The sequence below is a fragment of the Ochotona princeps genome, chromosome 11 (assembly GCF_030435755.1).
Source record: "Ochotona princeps isolate mOchPri1 chromosome 11, mOchPri1.hap1, whole genome shotgun sequence".
Lineage (NCBI taxonomy): Eukaryota > Metazoa > Chordata > Mammalia > Lagomorpha > Ochotonidae > Ochotona > Ochotona princeps.
This window is the reverse complement of record NC_080842.1, coordinates 69,940,303-69,966,894: the sequence shown is the minus strand read 5'-3', so window position 1 is coordinate 69,966,894 and position 26,592 is coordinate 69,940,303. Positions and strand designations below refer to the sequence as shown.

The window sequence follows — 26,592 nt, the reverse complement described above, 5'->3', positions numbered from 1 at the left end:
TTGAACAAGCCTCTGGTGCAAAGGAACAAATCATAGTGGCCAATAAATACCCCAAAAGATTCTTAATCACATCTGAGGTGAACAAGGTGTGAATTGAAACCATCCGCTAGTTTGGTAAAAATTAGAAATGTCACTATGGAAGGTAGCTGAGGTCATGGAGCAACTGTGTCACACATGCTGTAGGTGTAAAGTGGTATGGTTTCTTTGGAAACCAATAAATAGCCTAATAAAATTAGAGCTATGTTTACACACCTTAAGCCCCAGAATTTTCAATCCTAGGAATATATCCTGAGTAGACCAGAATGTTCTGACCAGCATCAGTGTAATCGATACCCACTAATCATGCTAAATGCCTTTTGAGTGGGCAATGAATAAATGAATAGGATTGCATTTCCATAAGGAAATAATGTGTGACCACAAAACTGCAGGAATTACGCATGTCCACAGTAGCATGGGTTGATGCAATCATAAAGTAGATTATAGGACAATAATAGCTAATATTTACGTAGCTTACACTATATTCTATGCACTGCTTTGAAAAGTCTTATGCAAATTAGCACATTTAACCTTTAGAAGAATACTATAAAATGTTACTGAGAAACGGACACTGGGGATTTTATTAACTGGTTTAAGATTTCACAGTCCATAACTGATAGAGCCAGGTGTCAAAACCAGGCAGTATTTGTGAAATATATTTTGGAGAGGTTTCTTTTTGTTGTTGTTCTCTAAAAGTTTAAGAACAAGCAAGGCTGATATATCTTTAATTACTCAAATGTTTATGAATGGTGAAAAAAGATCTATGATAGCTGCTCCCCGTGGCGTGAAGGGCTGTGATGAGAGAAGGGCGAATAGAAACGTCACTGCTAACGGTGACCTTCTCCAAACCTGAGATGGGTTCAAATATCTGACCCATTTTATTGTTCTAATACAGTATGCATCTTTTATAGTTATTCTTTTATATCTAATCAATATTTAAAGCAAAAAAGAAAGGAGAAAATGAAACCTTGCCATAGATGGTAGGGCAGTACTTCACGTTGCTTCCTCATAAAACAGGATAGAAGCCTGAGGAAGGTCCACAGACACTGAATTGGATATAAAATTTTCTTTATTCAAAGATTATTGGATTTACTTGAAAGAGAGACAGAGAGTCAGGGAGGGAAAGAAAAGGAGGCAAAGAAGAGAGGTTGAGGAGAGAGAAAGAGAGAGAAAGACTGATTTTGATATTTTATCTACTATTTCACTTTCCAATGACCATAACACCCAGAGCTGACTCTGGCCAAAGCTGGGAGACAAAACCTCAGTCTAATTCTCTCGTGTTCTTGGTAGAGAGCCAACTACTTAGTTAAACCATCACCTATCACCCCTCGGGGTGCACATTAGTAGGAAACTGTAATTGGAAGTAGAGCTGAATTTGAAACTAGGCACTTTAGCCTGGGATGCTGGTTAAGAACCTATCCTTATTCAAATGATTTTTGTTCAAATAAATAGCGATGGGAATGAATGTCATTAGCAGTGCCTCTAATTGTAGCCTACACAAAGGACAAGTCATAGGGAAGCCTGTCCCATCCTGCCAATACAGGCTTTGAAAAATTGCCACCTAAATTCAGACCAGCATTCTTCTGATTTCCCCACTGTAGCTCCCTCCCTTCCCCATACAGAGATTCAGGAAGCTAAATTCCACCACCTATCACCAGGAGTCAAGAAAGCTTCTCCCTGACCACGGAGAGTCACATTGTAACCGACCGAAGTCCAATCCTCAGTCAATGTAGCACAACTCTTTGGAGGAAATCCTGATGGAATTTTCCGTTTGCTGAACTGAACGTAGAAAGTCTATTCCCACTCTCGGCTATGCTGGCTGCTTGGTGACATCCCATGCCTCCTTCAGCTCAGCTCGAGTCTCACACTGGTATGCTGAGGTCAGCTCCAACATCAGAGCACCCACTCCCAACATTTGCGCCCGTGGGGAGGATCTACCATCTTTACTCCCTTTAGTGTTTTCTATACACCCGGGGCAAAGGACCAAGTCTCAGTATCCAAGTTGCCCACCAGCAGTGGTTTATATGTTACCACTGTCATCTAGAATGAGTTGAAGGCTACATTCTGAATATCTGTGTGTGATACTGTAACTGTAACTGATGGCTGTTCTTGTCCTCTGTTGCTGCGGAACACAGCACTCCAAAACAGTGACTTACAACTTATTTTTATCTCTCCTGGTCCTTGGCTGTATGCCTTCCTGTGGTTTCTCCGGTACTGCCTCATGTACATCATTATCTGGAAACTGGACCAAGCTGATGGCCACAGATGGCTCTGTGACTCTCCTGCTGGTGTCTGGTGACCTCTGCATGTGGCCAGGCTTGTCCCCAGCATGATAGTCACAGAATGTGAATATACAAGCAGAATTTCATACACTGCAGGCAGAGTCTCCTGGCACATCAAAGACAATACCCAGGCCTGGCACAACAACCCTTCTATCATATTTTGTTGGTCAAAGTTGTCACAGGCTCATATAAGTTGATGGAGATGGAGACACAGAATCCCCTCTAAATAAAAAGTGTGGGTCACATTTCAGAAAGACATGTTGGTGGGAAATGCTGTTACATCCATTTTTGGGAAGGATCACTGATGGAATGCTCCCCGCAGGCCAGCCTTGGTGCTAGACATGGTGTATTCTTGTCACTATTGTCTGCAAGAGTCCATTGACATATCTATCCTTGTTACTTTCATTCAAGAAAATGAAGGTCAAAGACCGAAATAGATGCTTAAAATGTTATGGTTGGTGAGTGGGAGAGTTGATGTTACCATTTGACTCTACCACTGTGGGAACTAAATGCATGTTTGACTTCATAGACTAACTCAACAGAATTATTTCTGAAAACCTTAAAGTCCAAGAAGAAATATATACTTTCACAAAAAATGAATTAGGAAAGGAAGGCAAGGATAGAGAACCAAACAGAAGGTGCTCTTCCGAGTTATTCAGCCTGTGATGAGGGCACCTTTGTTTTTATCTGTGACCCTCTCTCCATTCCCTAGGAATTTGGAAATTCTAGGCAGTCAAGCCTTCAGGGAAATCTTTTTTGTTTTTCCTGGACTTCTTGATTGATATTGGTCCCAAATCATACTCATCTGGAACTTCTCACATTTTACCCTTTGGGTATCAGGTGCACTTGGAAATGACTAAGTTTTCATTAAATCAGTTTCCCTCTTATTTCTTAGCCCTACAATGATGTTGGGCATATGTAACAGGTATGCAAGTGACCAATGGTTTGGCCTTTATAGAGTACCTAACTATTAATGCTGGCCTTTATTTCCAAGTCACTACGTATTCATTGTGAAACATCTGTGTGGGCTCATTCCTCTAAACACTGCCTTCCTCATAAGGTTGTCTGCAATGTCTGCTTTTGCTGAGTGTCAGGTAATGAAACATAGCATTTTAATACTTGGCATGACTCAAGCTCAGAGAGCACCCTATGGACATGTGACCTCTTCACCTCTGTTGCTGACTCTGCAGAAAGAATGAAACACATACCCGGATGCACATGCAAGACAGTGCAGCCAGATCCTCTCATCCAATGGATGACTTCAAGTACCCCTTCCAAGGCTGGGAAGGAAAGTAAGTGACACCACACTTCAGACCAAGCTCTATGGAAGCATCCAGGCCTGTGGGACACTCCGAGGCAGACATGAACAGCCAACCGGCTTTGCATTTATACAGAGAGAACAAGGAAGAGCCCCTGTGAGGGCAGATGGATTACGTCACCTCTTTACAATGACCAGTGAAGCAGCACTCCGAGACTGTTCCTTCCCTCTCCCCCTGAGGCGTCAGAGAGCATCTCCACTTCCACGACTAGCATAGTCTGACAACAAGGGGCTGCGTACCCTCTCTGCCCACCCCTGCCCCTCGCCACGGACACACCTCTCTCACCCAAATTCCTCTCTCTGACCCTCTGCTTCCCTACCAAAGGCCCACAGGGATCTGCAATCCTCACCCCCTCACGTGTGTAGTAAACATTAAGAAGTAATGATTTTCATAAGAAAATAAATAAGTATTAATGCATGTGAAAAACCCAGGGAACGCAAAAAAAAAAATAAGTTTGCCATGATTGTGCTAATGGGTGTTAGATTATTTTGTAACTTTTGCTACTTTCCAACCACAGAGAAACACATAACGTGGGATGCCTAAATGACAAAAGATTGTAGCTATAAAAATGGCTTAAATGATACCAAGAAAATATCATGTCTATTGTTTAAGAAAGGATACATAACACATTAGAAAGCTTAAAAAACCTAACAATACTGGTTATTTTTCATTTTTTTTCAATGAATGATACCTTTAATTTATGTATGTATTTTTATATTTTAAATATTCTATAAGGAATATATGTTACTCATTTGATAATGGTAAGCATCAATATGAAAAATTCACAATCTTCATTTCTTGTGACATTTTTAAAGGTCACACCATGAAGAGTTCATCCTTGTGGGTCATCAGCAGGAGCCTCAGGTTGTTCAGCAGCAGTTTGCCATGGGGCAGCAAGCTGGTTACATCAGCTTATTTCATTATCAGGTAAACTATTTAGCCATTAAGGAAGCAGGAAGTGCACCTTAAAAATTGTCCATCCCCCCACATGGTCAGCTTCACTGAGTTGCCAAGCAAAACACAACCGCTGTTCCTGCTGAGGCATCACTGGCCCGGCTGGCAAGTTCTGCAAACCCTCCCTGGATCCCAGCCCTGCTCCCTCACAGCTTGCAGTTTTTAATTACCAGCCAACCACAAAGCTGAAACCTAAGCAATGCAACTTTGATAGCATCGGAGCATGGGTCTGGTTGGCCCGAGAGTTGGTTCCTAATTACCTCTGAGTAACCGGGAGGGTGACCATACTGACAACTCAGCTGGGTGTAGGGCTCTGATCTCAGGGTGCCAAAATCCCTGCTTCTAGTTTCCCCCCAATTCAGTGGGATTTACACTTATTAATTCCTGCAAATCAAAATGAAGGCACTCCCTGAGGTCGATGGCAGGGGTTTGTTCACACATGTCATGAAGGAAAATAATGACCTGGAGTTTATGTGAAGTTTCTTTTTACATTCCTACAGAGGATCTACCATCTAGCAGAAATCTCCTGTGTGCCAGACCTTGGGCTGAGTCATTTTAAAGGAGCTTCTGTGCATCCTGTCAGAGGGAATTTCATGCCTCTAATAAGCAAAGCAGTCATTCAGCTTGCTGATGTGCCCCTGATGAGAGATACATAGGACGAGCATCATCGTTGTGGCAAAGCGATTCAATCTGGTACAAGTCCATGGATTTTGGAGCCAGAGACACATACCTTTAACCACCAATGCTGCATTTGGGCAAGCTGTCCTTGGAGGTGGGTCTTTGGAGACATGTTTGTGTGTTGCACAGGCACATGGCATGACCCAGAGCCTCACAGAAAATGAACAGCAGAGCACCTGGGTGATGGCCATGGTTTTTATATTCTCATCCTTTCATTCTCATTGCTAGAGACTCAAGCGTCTCACAGAGAAGCACCAGCATTTGGCTGAGTAAGGTGTAGGGAGCCAGGGACTAACACTGACTGGAAGCTGAAGCATTGTTTCGCTGTTCCCTCACATAACATTTCAGAAGGTAGTGAGCTCTCTAACTTAGGCGCATTCAAGAACATTCGAAGTGTTGCTAGCCATGTGTGGCAGCTGGTGTTGCATGGCTCAGAGATTCCTCCTAGACCTCTGTTTTATTGTTTTGTTGACCATCAAAACTCTCTTCCAAATGAGAAACTACAAAAGCTTCCCTCTCCAGTGGAAGAAAGGAAACACTAGGTAAACGTGAGGTCACTTGAACCTCTGCCCTGTATAATAGTCTATTATAGTAGAATAATAGAGACTGCAATGAAATTGTGTTACATTGGTGGCACACTCAGCACTGCCTGCTGGGAAGAACTGGGGTACAGTCTGCTCTAATGTTCCCAGAGTTACGTTTAATCTCAATGATCAAACTGCCTCATAAAACTCCACAGGTAACAACTGAAGTGTCCAGACCGTGGGCAAGATACAATAAACTACCAGATAAAATACAGGCCCCCATTCCTTATCCAACTTCCTTGGGGCCAGAAACTCACAACGTGGTGGATTTTAGAAAAGTAATATGCACGTGTGCTCAGGCTTTCACTGTTGCTGTTGGGACCTGGAGCCAAGCTGGCCATTAAACACTGATTTGCTTCAGTGGAACACGTGCAGAGCCATATTAACTGTGATATATGAAGAACACATATAACTTTACCTCACTGAAGGACAAGTTCTGCCATAAAAATGTTTCAGCAGCATTTCAAAGCCTTTTGACTTTGAAATTATGGAGAAGGAATTGTAAATGTTTAAGAGTAGCCTTAAAATGCCATGACTTTGAAGAACATTTAATAATGTGAGGCAATGCTTATAGTATCAAGCAAAGTTGGATGAATAGTCTTTTATTTATTTGTTTATTATTATTAGTTTTATTACTTTGGGAAAAGAGAGCGTGACAAAGAGTCAGTCCCTACTTTTCCAGGCTCGTTCCCAAATATTTGTAATGGCTGGGTTTGGGCCAGGCTGATGGTTGGAGTCTAAAATCTAATCAGGGTCTCCCTTGTGAATAGCAGAAGCCCAAATACTTCAACCACAGCTTCTACTCCCAGGGTCTGAGTTAGCAGGAGGATGGAGTTTGCTGCTGGAGTTGGCCATTCAACCAATGCTCTCTGATGTGGAAGGTGTCTGCCTGAACCATTAAGCTAAATTCTCACTCCCCCTAATTTGTGTTTTAAAATTAAGTTTCTTCAAATTTTAAAATATTACACACAGGTGTGGAAAAATTGACTAAGGGAGTCATAGCAAAGTAATGTTTGTTTCTGGAGTGGTAGGATGATGGGTGATTTTAATTTTCTTATTTTTACTTAGAAAGAAAACAATACAAAAAAAATCTTTTTATGTTTTCATCAGGCTTGGGAGTAATTTAACAGACATAATTGGTCTACTTTTGTACCTTTTGGCCTATTTCAAAGAGGCGACCCTGGGGATACCTGCTTTCCCATCTGGCCCCAGTCAGTTGTTTCCACTTGAACTCTCCAAGGAGCCTGACCTGTGTTGGGCATTGCTTACTGGAAATGGTCTTGAAACCATTGTTCTAGAGACCTTGCCTCTTCCTAACGCTCCTAACTGCAGCTCTGAAGTTCTTTAATCAGCTCTGCTCACAATAATGAAGACATCCTGGAAACCCCAAGGCTTGTTTCTCCAGCTCTGATGGTGCATCAGGCTGAGGCAGGTCTCGCCACGCTTCCCTGACAGCAGCAGCACAGTCCAAGGAATGAGGCTTTGTATAGTTGACCAGACTGTTAGGGAAAGCAGAAGCCAGAGAGCACTGCTTTTCATCGAAAGACTGTTTTCCTTCCTTCCTTCCTTCCTTCCTTCCTTCCTTCCTTCCTTCCTTCCTTCCTTCCTCATTTCTTTCTTTCTTTCCTTTTTTTTTTTTTTAAAGAAAAAAGGTTTGTTTATTCAAAAAACAGAATGGGGGGATAGAAAAAGACAGCTTTGATTGGCTGGTTCACCCCTAAGTGATTGCAACAGCAGTCAGGCCAGCCCAAAGCCTTGAGTCAACAGGTCCATCCTGATCTCCCCTGTTGGCGGCAGGGGCCCAAGCATATGTACCACTTCCTGTTGCTTTCGAGCACACTATCAGAAAGCTAGATTGGAAGTGGAGCAATGGGGACTCAAACCAATGCTCTGATGTGGGATGCTGGTGTCACAGGCAGCACCTGACATGTGTACCGCAATGCCCTTATCTTTAATTCTCTTTTCCAATTAGAGTTTTGATGCATCTCTCTCTCTGTGCAAATACGTAGGCAAGTACCCACACATGTATATGTGTGCATGTATTATCTATTCATTTACTAATTACAAATAGTACCTAACAAGAGTTTAGGTGTTTGCAGCTTTTCCCCACCCCCATTTCATGTTAAAGCCTAGTCACAGAGGTGATGGTATTAGAAGAGGGGGTGATTAGGTCTGAAGACAAAACTCCCATGGGTGGGATTAGATTCCTTAGGAAGGGGGCCCTAGCAGGTTCCCTTGTCTCTACTACTGAGTGAGGACACAGCAAGATGATGGGCACCCATGTACCAGCAAAAAGCCCTCAGAGACACCAGACCTGTCCCTGCCTTGGTCTTGGACTTGAAGTCTACAGAACCAGGGGAAGCAGAGTTTTGCTGCTTATGAGCTAGCTTAGGGCATCTTGTTATTGTGACACAAGCACCTTATGACAGTTATCCGCCACCTTGCTACAGGTTAAACTCAACTAAGCATTCAAGAAAATAATATTATAAAGTCAATTAAAAGTACGTAATTATAAAATGTAAAAGAAAAAGAACAGAGAGGATGGGAAATACCACTTTGTTCTTAAGACTGTGTATGAGAAATACATGAAATGTGTTCTTTATGTAAATAAAACAATTCAAATAATTTTAGAAATTAAATGGACTGAGGTACCAAGACTGATTTCTTTGCCCTAGGGAGGACATTAGATTTCTATTTTATTTAGAGCTGCCCTGAGATTCTAATGTTCCATCAGGTTTAAAATCTACTTCCTTGAGTTAATGGGGCTAATAATTCTCATTGATCAAACCACTCTGAGTATGGGTATGTGGGTGGGGCGTGGTTCATATTCCAAACTATACCTGCACAAAGTGTGATCTGTGGCTACCCTCCCTGTGTCTGTGTTAGCGACCATCACAGATATTTCTTCAGAATTCTGGGGAAAACAATCAGTGCCGGGAACCACGACTCTAGTCTGGCATTTCCCCAACTATGTGTCTGTGAATGAGTGTCTGCGCATCATCTAGTAGATTTGTCAAACTGCGGTATGACTCTGCGTGTCTGCGTAGAGCTGCAGCACGGGGATTCAGCTTTTCTAGTCTCCTCCAAGGTGATGCAGGTGCCACTTTTGCACCACCTGCTCTTGGTTTAACACAAGTGTACAGATGGGGATACACTGGGCAGGAAACCATAGAGACTGAGACGCAAGAATAGAGCTTGCTTCTTACGGATGTGATACTCTGTGCTGTATTTCTCAGTAGAAGGAATGAGTGCTGGGGGAAGGCTTACAATGTTTTCTCTCTTCATTTCAAGAAAGAGCAGCAGAAATGCTGGTCAGCTGAGCTGAGGCTGCATGAGATGGAAGGATCAAAGGATTTTCCAAACTTTCAGAAAGAAAGAGAAAACTTAATTCACAAGGCAGATTCATCGTGCTGAGGAACAAGACAGGTAACTGTTTGGGGTTCATGTTGGTTCAACCTGAGAGATGAGTGACTATGAAGTGATGGTGGTTTGACCTGACTTGTGGCCTAAGTGCTGCCACTTGCTGCAATTTTTTAATATTATTTTGGATGTTCAATATGTCCTAAAGACCAATGTGTTACATGTTTGGTCCCCAGAATTGTATGTCAGTGTCACTAAGAGGGTCATTGTGGGGAAGACATTGGACCAGGTTGTTAGCATGGTGCCCCATGGTCAAATAATGTAAGGAGAGACCCAGACCCAGATGTTTTCTTTCTCTGTGTGATACTCTGTGTCCTGTTAGGACTCTGCTGGCAGAAACACCAACACCACATCCCAAACCTCAAAGACTGCCTCATCTTGCATAGGGAAATTCCAAACCCATGAGACAAACCCAATCTCCTACCTTCCCAAATAGCCTGCCTTAGGTATTTTGTTATAGTCACAAAAATCTGATGAGTATGTACTTTATACCTGAAGTGACTCTAAAGCTAAAATCACAAAGCTGTCTGTTGGAAGATTTGATAAGGAAAAATCCCCAACAAGAAGTCACCTTTCTGACTAAGCAGCACACTGCCTAAAGTACTCATGACAAAGGAGGCTGTGGACACAGGTGGAGTTGCCAAGAGATGAAGAGTCAGCCTGGGGGAATAAGGTCTCAACTGCAAGGCCAAAGGGGAGCTTGTAACAAATATCTCCAGAATTTCCTAAGTAGCCTTTCCTTTCTCTGAAGGAGGTGTGTAAACATAAAAAGTAAAGATTGTTGTAATGGTGGGTTGAACTAAAGATCTAACATGTGAGGGCTGTTGAACAAGTTCCTGGGAAACAGAATTTAAAAGATGTTTGTTTTGGTGCAAAGAAATTTAGAAATTCAAACTCAAAAAGATCATTGAAATGTGTAGGATGAGAAAAGAATGCATGGATACCCAACATATCTTATTTAATTCCAGTGTTTTACAGCCTGGTTGAAGTCCCCTCATATATCCGCTCATGATGTGACCTTATTTTGAAAGGGTGTCTGCAGCTGTAGTGCAGGACTTGATGAGATGTTATCATGGGTTATTCAGGTGGGACTGCGATTCGGTGACAAACATGCTCATAACACTAGCTGAGGGAGGCTGGAGCTGTGTAGACGTGGACCACAAGAAGACTAGCAAAAGAGAGACGGAGGCTGAAGTGAAACAGATGCATGACAAGCAGTGGTGGAGACCAGCAGACACTGGGAGAAGCAGGGGAGATCTGCCCAGAGCGCTCAGAAGGTAAAGTGCTCAACTGAGCCCTTTTTGAATTTTATGTGTTTATGTGTTTGAAAGGCAGACAGAGAAATTTTCCATTTTTTGCTCACCACTCAAACCATCTTCAAAAGCCAAGAATGTGCCAAGCAGGAAGTGGGAGGCAAGAACTGCATCAGGCGTTCCCTCGTGGGTGGCAAGGCCCAAGCACTTGATGGGGCCATCAGGGTGTGAATTAGCAGGAAAGATCAGAGCCAGGACTTGGGCCGAATCCTTCTGACATGGGATACAGGCATGCCAAGTGGCACCTTAACCATGGTGCCAATTGCTCACTCAATACTACGTTCTCTTGCTTTTAGGTATTTGGCCTCAAGAACTGGGAGAGAACAGATTTCTAATGTTTTAATTCAATAGAACCATGGTACTTTGCAGTAACAGCCCGAAAGTGCTTAGTATATCTGCTGTGCAGTTTCTTGTGTTACCACAAACCCCCGATTCATTCCTCGTTCTAGGAGATTGCTCTCTGTCTCATCCTTTCCTCTCTGGTCACCACTTTGCATCTGAGAACTCATTTCCTGTGCTGTATAACCACCAATGAACCAGCACGCAGCACTGATGTCAGCCCAGGCACCCTGCTTGTGAGTTCTGCAAAGGGAGGAGCACTGGATTTGGAGAAGACAGACAGACATCTGTGCCCTCTCAGACATGTCCATCAATGAGGAAGCTGCTGCCCATGGAAGCCAGGACTCTTGCCACAGTGGCTCAAGAAGTCATGGCATGAGTGAGATTCTGGGTCAGGGTAGGGGTCCATTTGTGGACTGGGACCAGGGAGTGCTCTCTGCACCTTTTCTGGCTTGTCCAACCTGTGGGCCTCACTGGGGCATTGGTCCTGCCCTGCCCTGCCAAGCCCCTGACGGTTGTGGGCCTCTGTGGCAAGAGCGACTGGGGGCTGCTCTATCGTGTCATTCTGGACCCTGGCTTGCACCCAGCACCTGCTTGGAAGAGGCAGCGTGGTCTGGTCACTCTGTGTGTCCCACCTTCCCCCAAGCTTTTCTCAGCCCAGAGATGACCCAGAAATCAGCCAATCCTCCTCCTTGCAGCCCAATCTTGTTTTGCAGAGGGTTCAGTCACTCTTGAATATGCACTTCCGCAATATCCTCCACCACAGAACGATGGAGCCAGCAATTTCAACTGAGACAGCCTGCCTTTGAAGCCCATTTTGTTTTTTTGCAAGGCAAGCCTGGGACTTCTTGCTTGGTACCAGGGGAGAGTGACAATGATACTTTCCCAAATACAGAGGTCCATTTTGGAACCAGCACAGCAAATTTCCTCAGTGCATATGTCTTTCTATCTTTGTTATAAATCTGTATAAACCCTTAAAACTTTCTACATTTTTGCTATATTCATAGACATCAAGTATTTTTCTTTCTTTTTTGATTGAATCCACATTTGATTATGCTAAATCAATCACATCACTCCATCTGGGTGTCTAAAGGAGTGAGCTGGACTGCAGATTCTCTCCCGAGGGAACATGGGTTTCTCTGTTCCTTTGCTCACGTGGCTGTGCAGTGACCGAGGCTGTTTTTGCCCGCCCTTCTGAAATGTCCACACCATGGATTCTCACCTTTGTTTTTACTACACTTCTAAGCTTGGTAAAAACCACAGCCTGTCCACCCAGATGCTTTTAGAACTGTAGTTCTTTGAACCAACCACCCCAGGCAGGAAGTTCCCTTCCACAGGAGCAGAGCTGCACCCTTCCTCCCTGTCCCTTCCAGGAGCCAGCTCCTGTTCCCCAGCTTGAGATGGCAGTTGGGGCTAGTAGCCCTGTTGCGTTACTTACTGCCTGTTCATGGTCCTTGTTGCCCGAGGAATAAGAGGGATCTTCAGCTCAGCCTGTGGAAACAAAAGCAAATTTTTTTTTTATCAGACCAGATCAGCATGTTTTAATCCTGGCAAGCATGCAACTGTCTTCTTCTTGTTAAAATCAGATGCAGGTGCTGGCTTAGAGGAAGTGACGGGAAGAGAATCAATCTGGGTTGGTAATTGGTGTATTTCTGGAGTGGGCTGGGGGAGGTTACTCCTCCCTGGCTCACTGTCCTCCTTCTGTCAGCCTGCATTCATCTGCCCCCAGGGAGCTGAGCGAGCCCATGGGGAGCCTGGTTTTCCCTGGTGTGCAATTGTGTGCTTCCATTAGCTCCGGCTCTGCTGCTCTGCTCTGGGGAGTCCATGAGTTCACAGCATATACAAGAGGGGTGCTTCTCATTTTCCAGTGTGACTTTCCCATGAAATATTTACCAGGAGTTACATTTATACATCTCTTCACCCTGGAGGATGCTGCATTTTACCCAAGCCTTGGATTCACCCATTGAGGACAGATCTTTAGCCTCATTTAGCAAAGAAATTAGCAGCACACATTTAGAGTAAGGGCTTTGAATCCAGGATCACACTTAATATACTCAGAGGGCTTGGGGGACAGTGGTATAAGGGCTGCTTTCCACTATGTCAAAAAGTAGATGGCATCCTTAAATTGGATAAACTGAGAACAGTGTAAGAATAAAGAGGCCACTATAAAGATGTGAGTGGGCTAGAAAAACAAGGAGGTAATTGGGTACTTTGGAGTGTTGATGTCTAGGCCTGGAAGGTCAGGGGAGAGAGTGGTCAGGGGGATTCAGAAACAGGCTGGGTGGCAGAGAAACCCAAGAGAGGAAGCCATGATATCCCTGTCCTGTACTTTCCCTGTCCTCAATCTCCTGCTGTTGTCTTCCACTAGCTAATCACAGGTGCACAGCCGTGGGTGCACCCTCAACGGATCAGCTTCCTGGGGCTCCAAGGGGATGGGGTTCAAAGGATAAATTATATACCTAGGATCACTGCAGTGATACTGCATTGGTGTCCCACTTAGCCTTGGGCACTTGTAGTTCATTCTGTCAGCCACCTAGCCATTTACTGAGTCAACCATTTACTGAGAATTTGCTTTGTGCAAATATTGTGCCCAAGGAGATACCTATCTTCAAGCTGATCCCAAAGTTAGTTCTGTTTCTGTGTTCTTAGGAAGGTTGATAGCCAAGTACTCTGCAAAAGCAGATACGTGGGAAGTAAATCCTGATTTTGTTTTGGTGATCCCAGGAGCTCTTCACAGAGACAGTTCCTGGGCTTGGTCTTGCTGCAGAAGCCTGACACTTACAAGCTCAGAATCAAGCAAGGCAATCCGGGCAGATGTACAAAGGCACAATGACGGTAGAAGGGATGGTGCATTGCATGTTATTTAGGGGGGCCACAGAAGCCAGCAGCTTGGATGTCGCTAGTAAACGAGAAAGGACCTGGGAGGCCCACTGGGTTGTGACTGAGAGGAATCAGGCAGGTACTGGAGCTCTGAGAACTTGGACCAGTGTTTGCTGGGCAGTTCCTGACAACCTTGGACTAAGCCGCAAGTCCTCCAACACTGAGGATTGTCCTTCAGCCACAGGGGAGGTGGGTGTTGAGCTTTCATGTACTGAAGGTTCTCTCAGGTATGCAGAACTTGAAGCTCATGGTCCTTTACAACTTGTGACCTCTGTGTTGATAGAAAAAAAAAGACTTGAACTTTGATCAATGTGATACAAACAATGTATATCAAATGCTTGCGAGAGTCCTTAGCTGGAAGTTGGGAGACCTGTGTTGTTTCAGTGTTGTCATTAGCTATCTGTGTGGCCTTGGTGGAGCCCTTGATCTTTCCCCAGTTACAAAAGATCACGTCACTATCCTTTTGTACTATTGTCTTTGTATGAAATTAGCTGATGCAAATGAAGCTATCAAATAAAATATTACAATATGGGTTATAAAATTACTTGCATAGCAAAGCAAAGTTTTCAAATTGCTTTAAAATCAGTCACATTGTATTTGGGTGGTTAGGATTAAGGACACCAATGTTGATCTTAATATTTAAAGAATAAATGACTCGATTAAGTGATACAAGATAAACTGTCTGCTGTCCCAAGAACATTTACCTATTAAGGACTTGCAAAATTGGCAAGGTCTTGTCCAAAAGGCCAATGAGAGGATAGCAGGGAGGGCCAGGGGTGAGTTGAGGAGGCATCCTTAACTTTTTTTTAAAGATTTATTTTATTTTCATTACAAAGTCAGATATACAGAGAGGAGGAGAGACAGAGAGGAAGATCTTCCGTCCGATGATTCACTCCCCAAGTGACCACTATGGCCGGTGCTGCGCGGATCCGAAGCCAGGAACCAGGAACCTCTTTCGGGTCTCCCACGCAGGTGCATGGTCCCAAGGCTTTGGGCCGTCCTTGACTGCTTTCCCAGGCCACAGGCAGGGAGCTGGATGGGAAGTGGAGCTGCTGGGATTAGAACCGGCGCCCATATGGGATCCCAGGGCATTCAAGGCAAGGACTTTAGCCACTAGACCATGCCGCCGGGCCCTACATCCTTAACTTTTGCTTGCTCATGGTCCTTTGTGAATTAGTTGGTCTGTAACATCAGTAATTCATAGACTTACCTTTGCATGTTGTAATAAGGGTTAAGCTAGCTATTCTGTTATCAGGTCTGAGAGATGGGAGCAGTTAGAGTTGTGGAAAGAGATCATAAGGGGAACTCAGATGCTCTGTGTGTCGGGTGGGCGGTGTCACTGGCAAGACCGAGTGGGGTCGGTTTTCTACCTGGCAGGTGCTCTCTGTTCTGTCCAGAGCACCTCTGGCAGAGCGCCTCTCTATGGGGTCTGCAAGAGATGTAGTGGGAAGGTGAGTCACGAGAGGGCTCCAGGTCCTTGGGTTGTGTGAAGGTAGCAGGGCACAGGAAGGCAATGTTCTTCCTTTCCTGATGTGTTTCTCCAAAGACAATGGGATGAACAGTTACTGCCTGTTACGTGATTTTCTTCCCCCAGCACAGAAACCCTGGAGTGTCTGTGTTATCAGCCCGAGTTACCAAAATCGAACTGACAGGACTCTGCATGGCAACTACGCCACGCGCAGGTTTAAGCCCATCAGCTCTGACTCTTCTGTCATTCCTCAGGACAGTGGCTTGCTTGTTCCTTTTTGTATCCATAAAGCAGGGTTAGTGATTGTGTAGAGGTTTCTGTGAGGTTTACATGAGAAAATAAGATACCTTACGGTGTGAGGCAATAGAGAATTACAGGAGCTTGAATTTGAAGACATTACAGCATGTCTAGGTATTTCTCTCCAAAATGAGAGGTACTTAGCTGCTCCCAACCGCTGCTGGGGTGATTACAGGATTCCCCTCTGTCCTTCGGGGCTACTTGGAGATTTAAAAAGCATGAGTGACACCAGGAAAAACTGGGTCATTTGTCTTGGGGGAGGGGCCCAGGCGAGTGTTGTTCAAATGCCCCTGGTGTTTTAAGGCAGAGCTTGGCAGAAGGACGTGAATGTTGGAACCTCAATCCACGCCCATTTCTTACCTCCACCAGCCTTGCCCTGCTCGCTAATGCCTTCCCACAGAACACAGCAGTGCTTGCTCCTTTTTTGGATATCAGAACAAATAACCACTCCATCATTTCCCTTGTTGACCCGAGTTCATCTTGCAAGGAAACCTGAGAGCCATAACAGCCCCCAAAGAACCCTTCACACATTCAGAATCCTTTCTGAGTACATTTGAAAGGAAATAGTTAAAGCACACATTAGCCACGTCCACACTTTGATAATGTCAATGAGGGTGGGAAATGCTGAACAGCAATTTTGGGATAAGATCTTACCTATGGCTATGAGGAAGTAAAATCCAGGGTCCTGCACTTACAAACTGGAATTTACTTATGTGATCTGCAAATATTTGTTGGAAATCTATGCTAGGCACACTACAGATATAAGGAATCAGAGACACAGAGCGAGGTGCTGGCCTGACAGTACTTTTTCTGTTTCCTTCCTGTATTATAAATGATGGCAGTGCAGGGAGATTTAAATGTGTGTTGTAAAACAGAGAGAAATGAGATGATACTGCAACCCAGAGGAAGATATGCCCTGATAGACCCACCCAGCTCCCTGTACAGTTGTAGAGGGCTTCTAAGCATTTTATCTTCAACAATACTTAGAAGCAACTCAGACCCTAATGGAAGGAGAGGTAGGACTTCTAAGATCTGTGTAGGATAAAAGAACAGTCAAATTCTCCTGCCTGGATTCAAAGGCTTTGAGAAGCTGGGACATATCTGCAATGGGGAAATATCATGGTGTCATGTACATTCACTTTTTACAGGAACCAGGACATTTCTTTCAGTTTCTCTTCCTGTTCAGCCACTGAAGTACAGCCTATGCAAGGCTTTTCCTGTCAGAGAGAAGTGACAGTGACATGCCATGTGTCAGTCCTGCTTGTACAATGCAGAGATACAGCAGGGCGCTTGGCATGAGTGATGCTAGCGTGCCATGGGGAGGTTGGAAGAGGCTCCCCAGGGTTCTCAGTTGGAGACTGTAGCCCTGACTGCAATTGTGTGGTTGAGGGGAGCTGTGCGGGAGGGGGCGCTGTGGGGTGGAGTGATTCAGAGTCTGTGAGCAAAAGTTCTCTCTTCATACTATCAGTTTATTTCTGTAGCCAGGAGAAGTCTCATTGTGCATTAAATGCCAAAGCAGAGCTAATTATAAATGCTAACACGGGCATCAAAATTGTCTGGGTATGTACCAGCATACCATGTTCGAAAGCCTAGGCCAAAAAAACCCCCCAAAAAACCCAAAAAACCCTAGGAATGTGATGATAACATACTCACAATAAACTTGTTTTGGTTTACAGGCACTGCCCTACCTTATGCTGCTTCTCTCTAGAGCTTAGCTATCCCTTCTGAAGGCACAAAGACAGTCATGTCCAAGTCAGGTGCGCAGCAAGGCCAGTGTCCCGGGGCAAAGTGGTTGCTACATCATCACCCAGATCATTAAGTCCTTACTACATGGGTTCAAATATATTTTGGAAAGATAATGGATTTAGTAGTTAGAAGTGATCATTGATTAGAAAACTAGGGCAAAGGAAACAAGGTTCTATGGATGGAGCCCTTAATAATTTCCAAAAAATTAAGCCTTGAATTTGGCCATTAATATCAGGATGCTTGCTCCAAAGCTGGCAACTCACCTGGAATTTCAGCAAATGTGTTTGGAAGCAAAGACTTGACTCATAAATAGTTTAAGTATTTGTGTGGATATTTTCCTTTTAAAAAATGGGAGAGGGAGAGAGAGGGAGAGGGAGAGAGGGAGAGGGAGAGGGAGAGGGAGGGGGAGGGGAGGGGGAGGGGGAGGGGGAGGGAGAGAGGGAGAGGGAGAATGTACTTCCATTTACTGAAGCAGAGAACTTGCAGCTCAGTCCAGGTTTCTCACATGGGTGTCAGGGACCCAATCAGAATCAGTGTGAGGAGAAAGCTGCCTTCAGGAGCCAGGTCTGGGAATTGAACCCAGCTATCCTGATGTGGCACATGTGCATCTTAGCCAGTAGAGTGAACACCTAGTCCCTGGTATGGTTCCTAATCCAAAAATAATGACTTCCCCAATGGTATCATAAGCCGTTTAAGCAGCTGGAATAAGTAATGCAACCAAGCACATTTCCTTGGTATCCTTGAGAAGCTTGTTACCCACCGAGAATTCACCGATGCTACCAAACAGAACTGGCAGAGAAATAGTTTATCATAATATTTATGCTGTATTCCACAGCATCTGATCGGCAATCAATATTTCATGAAGGAAAAACAATGCTTTCCCAGTAAAGACTTACTTATGACCCTCAAGAGTTTCTCACTTATTCTCAACTGTTCACTTATTTGTAGAATCGTAATCTCTTTATTTGAAAACTGAAGAAACATGACGCTAATAATGATGCTGCACCTGACCAGTCACGGGACATGATCAAACGTGAACCACGGACTCCTGAGGAGGGACCTGAACCAGTAGGGGAGGGGGTACATCGCCAGGCAGACAAAACCAGGTCAAAGCGGGAGGCCAAAGTCTGATGGAGGCTCAGTTTTTGTTTCTCATTAAACCAGGAAAAGAGCTAAATATATCACACACACAGCACACTTGTGATTCTCTCAGCACAATCACATTAGCGTAACCAAATCGGTGGGTATGTATTGGTGTTGCAGGAGGGAGATCAAGATGCATTTTGGGAATGGAGGCTGGAGTGTATGTGTGTTTGCACGTATGCACATGTGCAAGTGTTGTGTGTATGTGTACATGGAGGGACTTAGAGTGAATCCACAGAAAGTAAGATTTCTCTACTGCATACATTCATCAATTCAGCCCAAGTGTAATTTTCTTCTATTTTCATATCAAAAATTAGAAAGTCAAGCTCACACTCAGAAGAAAATATATGCTGATTGGATTTCTAATTCTATACCCCGGTCATGGCAATCAGCTGAATTTAATTAAATACAACATTTAATTTTATTGGGTTTATTGAGTGGAATCATTTGAAGTCAAATAGATTGTTATTATCTATTTTTAAGAATGTAAGATTTTTAAGAATAAGGGAGTTTTTTTGGCAGTTTTTCTGCTATGAAATAGGAATGTATTTCTTGAAAGGTTTTTGCAGCTGTCTTGGTAAAAAGTAACTCCCCTTAGCATACTGGCGTGACCCGAATGTGGATCCATCTTCTGTTTTACATGACTAAAACATCCTTAATGGAGAGGTACAGTCTGTAGTTTCTGATTTGATTATTTCTGGTGTATTTTGGTCTCAAAAGCCACGTCTTTGTTCTCTTTGGCCTCCTGCATCTGTCACTCCCTTTAGTAGAGGGATTCCTGTCTCCTCCCTCTTATTCCATTTGAAAAATTTATTTAATTTCATTTTATGACACAGCTTCATAGAACCCTTTCCTTCCCCTTGCCTTCTCTCATCTCACTCAATTGTCCCTCACTTCCTTCTGTCTCTCGGCTGCCCTGGCCTTGGTTTCTCCTCTCTCCACAGGTTCCTCCTGCTGGTGTTTTGATTTACGTTATTTTCCTGTCCATGTAAAATGAGACTGTGGCAATTATATATACATGTATAAACACACGCACACGCACATGTACACGCATAAAGGTAAACCCTGGCTCCTTTTCTAAGCAATACAGTATTTGGAAACTACATTTAGTGCAGTTTCTCAAGATCTTAAATAATCTAACATAACCTCTTCCTTTTCTCTTCTCACTCTCCTCTCTTCTTTTCCCCATCCTTTCATCTCTTCTTTTCTTTCATCCTTCAAAACCATCCCCATTCATTCTTTCACTTTTATTTTCAGACTTCTCTCGCTTCACTTCTGAAGGTAGAGTCATCCTGATTCTCCTAGGGTGTGTGCTGTTAGGTTATTAACTGGGACAGCTCCACTTGTTACTGCTTTTCCACTGATGGATTAACACACTAGGGGGTGGGCAGCTAAGGCCAATTTTAGGAACACAGAAATTAGCCAACACGCAGGGGCTGCTAGCAACGCATCACAGCTTGCAGGATGGCTCTGGGGTGAGGGCAGGTCCTGCTGGTCTTCTTTCTGTGTGGACACAGGCTGATGGTGGAAGCATTTTCCTCTGTCAGCTGTCATGTATGAAGCATCTGGTATATGCTGGTGCCTCTTTGTGCTGTATTATAGACACAAAGAAGCTCCACGTGACTTGAGAGAAACTTAAGACCCAAAAGAGGAATATGAAAGTCCAGGTAACTTCCTCAAGCTTGGGCTAACATCATCAACATAGCTAATAATAATGCCACTGCATCCAAGATCCCTATGTGGGACATTTTGTTTAATTTAGTGTCCATTGCACAGCAACGATAAAGATGACCTTGATTTTTCAGGTGTGAGTGATTCTGTCATTTTGTACAGGGAGAGTCCTCCTGAGCCAAACCTGTCCAGAGCACAGATGCACTGCATGCATCCAGGTGAAGTCATTGCTTCATCTGCTGCTTCAGGAGCACTCAGAGCTTGGTGTATAATTTAATTGGTCTTTGGTATAATTAACTATTTTTGTCCCCTGTTTAATCCGGAAGCAGCCACCCAGCAAGACATGTACAAGTCTTGCCTAGCTGTATCGATCGTCTAGTAAAGGGTTCAAATTCTGTAACCTGGAAAATGGAATTGTGAGTCATAATTTTTTTAAAAGATTTATTTATTTTTATTGTAAAATCAGATAAACAGAGAGGAGCAGAGACAGAGAGACAAAGATCTTCTGTCTGATGACTCACTGCCCAAGTGACTGCAACTGCTGGAGCTGTGCCAATCCAAAGCCAGGAGCCTGGAGTCTTTTCCAGGTCTCCCACGCCAGTGCAAGGTCCCAAGGCTTTGAGCCGTCCTTGACTGCCTTGTCAGGCCACAAGCAGGGAATTGGGTGGGAAGAGGGGCTGCTGGGATTAGAACCGGGATCCTGGAGCATGCAAGGCGAGGATATAGCCACTAGGCTAAGCTACTGTGCTAGGCCTAGGAGTCATAATTTGCTCACAGGATTGTTCTGAAGACAAACCAATGTCATGGACGTGAAAGTACTGTGTAAACTATAGACAGCTATGCTATTAGCAGAGAGCTAGTGAGTCATTCCTATGTATTAAACCAGGAAAAATCTAGAAGAATTGTGTCTTCTGCAGCGATATGGATAGAACTGGAAATCATTATGTTTAGTTAAATAAGCCAGCCCACAAAAAAACCCGAAGATTATGTTTTCTTTGATATGCATAGGTAATATAGAATATAAAAACTACGAGAATGAAGCAGACATCTTATGATTTAGCTAGAATTTTAACCCTTGTCCATATTCCTGTGGAACTTGTAGTCTCACTCCATTTTATTTGCTAAATATTATGGCTAGTGATGGGTTAAGTCTGTGATGATAAAGTAAATTGAAATTATGCTTTTGCAAAAATTAAAGAAGGGAGCGAGGAAGAGAAGGAAGTATGGCTATCTTCTTAGAATCATGTCTATGAAATATGTGCAATCTATTTTCTTAACATTAATACAAATTGTGATGAAAAAGTGTCAAGAATGTCAGAGGGGATTTCTATCATTTTCCTCGAATCTTAATAATTTCAGATGATCAATGCATTTGACAAGTTATTATCAAGCCCTTATAGATGAATGACAAAAATAAATATGAGTGAACGGGTCGAATAGAACTTCTTTAGATCAAAATTCTTAAAAGGGATAAGAGAACAAAAATCTAACAAAGATCTGTCTTAATCTAAAATAAACTAGTGATAATAATGTTAACAAGCATAATAGCATTTTTTCTTTGTGCACAGCCATTGTGAAGCACTATAAAATGTGATTAAAATGTCTGTATGTATGTGTTTATGAGTGAAGGAGGGGGAGGGAGAGAGAGAAGACAAAGAAACACAGACAATGGCAGACAAGCAGAGAGATCACCCTTCCACTGCTTCATTCCCCAAAGGTGAACAATGGCCAACGGCAGGCTGGGCCGCAGACAGGAGCTAGAAACCAACTGACTCTCCCATGTGGGTGGCAGGAACTTGAGTACTTGAGCCTGCTCTGGGGTGTGGTTGATCAAAGACTGTCCTTTCACTTACAGCCGCCCTGTGTGAAGATATTGCAGCTTCATCTAACACAGGATAAATTGAGGCTTTGAGAGGTCAAGTTTCTTACCTAAAATCATACTGTAAGAATTAAATGTAGGCTATACTTTTCTCAGTGTGTGAAATGGCGTGGTGCGGTGTAGTGGGAAGGACTTGGATGTGAAGGTAGGAGTCTGGAATGGGGAGGGAGAGTATGTGGCATTCCCAGACAGCTGTAGCTGGCCAGGAGCTCCCTAGGCTGGCCTATGAGGGTACCTGGTTTTCCGGCACCTCTGTCTTTACGGGGCGACACAGGTGCTGGGTGCCTACCACAAATCAGATCATCCACAGTGGAGCAAGTGCCACCACTGCAGGCTGCAACTCTAACTGCTCACCATGCTGGCTGCCATTGCTAAGCAGATGCACCTGCCAGGAGGGGGCATGCCGCTCTCTCTTCTAGAACACGGCCTTGCTCCATTTCTCATGCTTGCGTGTCTCATTAGCAGTATTTCAATTAATGTCGTATTTAAAATAAAAATTAAAAAATCAAACTCCCGCATATATTTTACTAATGCTTACTGTTTATGTGGGAGTCCCATTACTAGCTGTTTTCATTTTATGTATTTTTAAAAATCATTTGTTTATTTGTATTGTGCCAGGCCCAAGCCTGGTAGACAAAAACAAATCTGTGATTCCCTCCCGGAGGCAGGGATCTAATACCTGAGCCATCACTTGCTGCCTATGAGCGTGCACATTAATGATAACTGGAAATTGGAAGTAGATTTGGGACTCAAACACAAGCCCTCTCATGTGGAATGCAGGTATCCCTTGTGATGTTTTAATCACTGCTCTAAATGGCTGCCACCTAACAGCATAATCAATGTGGTAAATAATAATTTATTATACATTCCAGAATGGTTGGAGAGAGTAGATACCAAATGTATTCACTACAAAAAGTTAAGTATTTGAGGTAATGGATATGCTAATTAGCTTGATTTAATGATTACTCATTATACTTATAAATAATAACATATACCCCATAAATATGCACAATTATAATTGATCAATTTATAATGAAAAATAAAATCAGCACATCCTGATAGGGCACTGGGAAAAAGCAGCAATGTGGGACTCATTGCCCTGGGGATCATCTCTGGTTTATTCTCTCATTCACGGTGTGAAATAGTATATACAGAGTCTCTCCAAACCTCAGGATCCTTCGCTACAAGGTTATGATAAAACGGTGAAAACATTGAAGCCTCCACTGTTTGACTTGCAGTGGACTCTCAGATGTAAGTCTGTGAATCATTAGTATTTGAGGGCTATGATTAAGCAGAATAATCATAGTGATGACTTCCAAGGTATTTTTTCCACAAAAGTATCCAAAATAAATAAATAAATAAATTTGGTGGTATTTTGTTTTTCATGTTATTAAGTAGTTGTTGATGCTGCTGAATTCTGTTGATAACCAACTTGGCAAAAAACCATTGGGTTTTTGGTTCAGTCTGTTAAGACTTAAATAAAACTCATATTGAAATACTTCTCTTTCTGCTTAATAATGTAGCCACTTTGAGCATTCTGCCTTTCCCTGTCAGAGGGTTCGATGTACCTGGAGGAGCTATGTGCAACTGCAGTCTTGGTAGGCCTTGGCAGTTCTGATGAAGGGGATACAGCTGCTTTAGGGATACTGTTCAAAGCAGGAGACTTCTAGATTTATCTCTTTGATCAGGATGGGCCAGGGCGCAGTGTTGGCAGCTGCCACTTGTGGCTTCTCTGTCAGGGGCAGTATGAACGTGTGCATTCCCACAGCAACTCACAAAATGTATAATTCTGCTCAATTTCTAGTGACAAAACAATAATCAGAGCTAACCAAAGGCAAGAAGGGTTCAGTCACTTACCCAGACACACAATTAACTGCACTAGCTTCAAATCCAGTTTGACCTCTCTCAAAGCCTTGCTCTTTCCATCTTGCCATACTTGTCTTTTCCCCTCAACTTTAGTATCTTTTGAATGATTGTATGCTTGCCCCACTTCCTCATGTAATTAAGATTATGAAATAAGAAAGCAAGTATCTGTGTGCTTTATGTATTGCTGAGGAGTAGAAATATTCTTGACTGAGGGAGGTAATGGAGAAAGAAGTTAATATTTGCTGAGAACACATTGAGTGTTAAGTACATGCCTTATTTCATTCTGTACAAATATCATATTACTGAAGCTACATAATTGTCAATACCAAGTCTTAATGCAATTTTGCTCCACTACAAGGATGCAGGAATTCAGGATCAGAGGAAAGGTTATATGCCTGGCCCAGGTGATATCCGGTCCTGTAACATTTCCAAGACAGCACCTGACTTGTGAGCAAGAAAAGAGACTCGTTGATGGTCACGTAATGCTATCACCTTTGGCAGAGAACACTACGACCTTTGGTTTTCAAATGATCATGTTCATGGAGTCACCTGGGGAGGCCCCTGGAGAGGAGTAAGAGATGTGCCTCCACGAAGGTGACTTTTTTTGGTCAAAGTCCATCTTAGGAACAGATCCAAGGACAGATTCTACGAACACAGCTCCCTGCTCACATCCACCAGTTCTGAATTCTGTTACTCCTGGTGCCACCCGGATGACCTGGAATATGCTCCTTAGACCAGTCCAGTTCTTCATCTGAGAAAATTAAGTGAGCTAACACACACGTAGCCTGCCAAGCATGAGAGAGACTTGAAGAAATGCCAGTTGCCTTTTGGGCTTCTCGAGGGCGTATTTTATCCTAGGCATCTCAGAAGATTTCTGAAGATTTATCACTTCTCTGGGTAGGCTCCAATTAGCCAGGACTACCAGTGTGGGCTTGGTTTTTGCAATGACTATGTCCTGTGGATTTGGTGGCCCCTGGGGAAACTGAAGGAACTGGTATCTTGGGTGATGGTGGAAGATACCCTCAGGACAGACAGAGAAGTAACATTACTGGAAAAATCCCAAGCTGGGTATTGATAGTTTTTTTCATGTTAATATATTTCAAATCAAAGTTTCTGTATGTCGATAAACTGTGTCTATTTTCTGTCTCACTCCATTTTTTAATTTTTTCCTTCTCTCCAAGAAAAACTTAGAAGAGGCTCCACCGGCAGGTGGTAAGCAGCTCATCCTGACTTTCTCTCACTTTGGCTTCTTGCTCATCAGGAGAAAGCTGCCTGCCTGACTGCAAAGTCTAACCTCCTCCACACCAAAGCCAGAAGAAACTGCATGAACTCAGAAAACTTAGCAATGCATTTCCATGGGCTCCACAAGTTAACCTGTCCCTGGCATGATCTGCTTTGAACCGAGGCTGCCTTTCTAGGGGGCCAGTCTAATGGAGACCAGCCAAGAAAGCCAGCAAGCAGCACAGCCTTTGGATCTCAGCAACAGTCAGGGGTCCCTGGCTCCGGCTGAATGAGAAGGAAAACATCGAACCTCTTCTGTATTTTGTGAGGAGGCATTTTGACTGTCTCCAGCAGAAGGAAGGGAGCAAGACTAGAGTTCAGGATGCGGATTTTTGTTTTGCTCGTTCAGAGTCAGGTGGAAGGCATACAATTCCTTGTTAGAAGCATCTTTCTTGAAATTTCATTATTTTTACCTAAAGGAATTTATTAATACATAAGATTCTCAGGGTCCCAGTCAATACATGATTTTTATCACAACAGAGTTCCCATATAAATATGACACCAATACAAAGAACAGGTTCAATGTAGATCCAAGGTAAAATCCCAAGAATGCAATGACACATCAGCCCTTAGGCTTGCTGTGCCACCCCTGCTCCTGTTGCCAATGATGAGCTGTGAGAGAGGGTGGCCAGAGCTGGTCTACTCAGTTTACCTGAGGAGCGTGGAGGATGTCCAGGGCTCAGGGTTCAGATGCTTGGCTCCTGTGAGTAGGGGTGCCCGTGATAACATCACCCAGATCTTGATCCATAGGCATGGACTGAGCTGTGCCTGATGTTATGCAGTGTGCTTTAGCAGAATTAGCTCTGTCACATCTGTTCTAGGCTCCGTTTAATGTGAAAGGCAGCCACAGACCCAGGGGTGGGGGTAGGTGGGAGGGCTGACCCATGAGCAAATAGGACTTCCTCTTCTGTTTTTGAGGTGGAATGCAGAAATGAAGCTGTGGGAAGCTTCAACTGTCTACCTTAAAGGCTGTTCTTATATGAACACCTTCCAATGTGGATGTCATTATCCGGATGTGGATTATCTTGTACCTCCTCAGACCACTTGAGGCACATGGACTGAACCCATTGGGCATCACAGAGGGCCTGGGTAACACAGCCCAGCTCTGAGTTTTGTTGTATGCATTAGCAGGTAAGGGATTTGGGAAAGTTGTCATTTCTTTCCCAGTTAGTTTCCAAATCAGTGATGGAGGGATGATAATGCTTGTTTTTTAGAGTGCTTTCAAGAAATGAAGCAAAACACTGCATATAAAAACCTGTGGCAATATGGCAGCACATCTTGATAGAGTGCTGAGTACAGTGGTCGCCTATATCTGCAAAGAATACAGTCCAAGATTCCCAGTGGATGCCTGAAACCAGGGATGGCACTACATTTTGTCATATAATATGTTTTCCATGTTTACTAAGCCACTTGCCAAGCTCCATGGCTGTGCCTTT

At 43.6% G+C, this 26,592-nt stretch overlaps 1 protein-coding gene across 1 annotated transcript in view; it reads right to left on the bottom strand.

Moving 5' to 3' along the window:
- The window catches only part of CLNK (cytokine dependent hematopoietic cell linker), a 149,596-nt gene extending 123,612 nt beyond the window's left edge, over nt 1–25,984 (bottom strand). Inside the window, exons 1-2 of the mRNA XM_058670392.1 lie at nt 25,809–25,984; nt 12,364–12,416 (exon numbers count right to left, since the gene is read on the bottom strand). Coding sequence (XP_058526375.1) covers nt 12,364–12,374 — 11 coding nt within the window. The 5' untranslated portion in view covers nt 12,375–12,416; nt 25,809–25,984. The remainder of the gene's footprint in view (nt 1–12,363; nt 12,417–25,808) is intronic.
- Between the last annotated feature and the right edge of the window lie 608 nt (nt 25,985–26,592).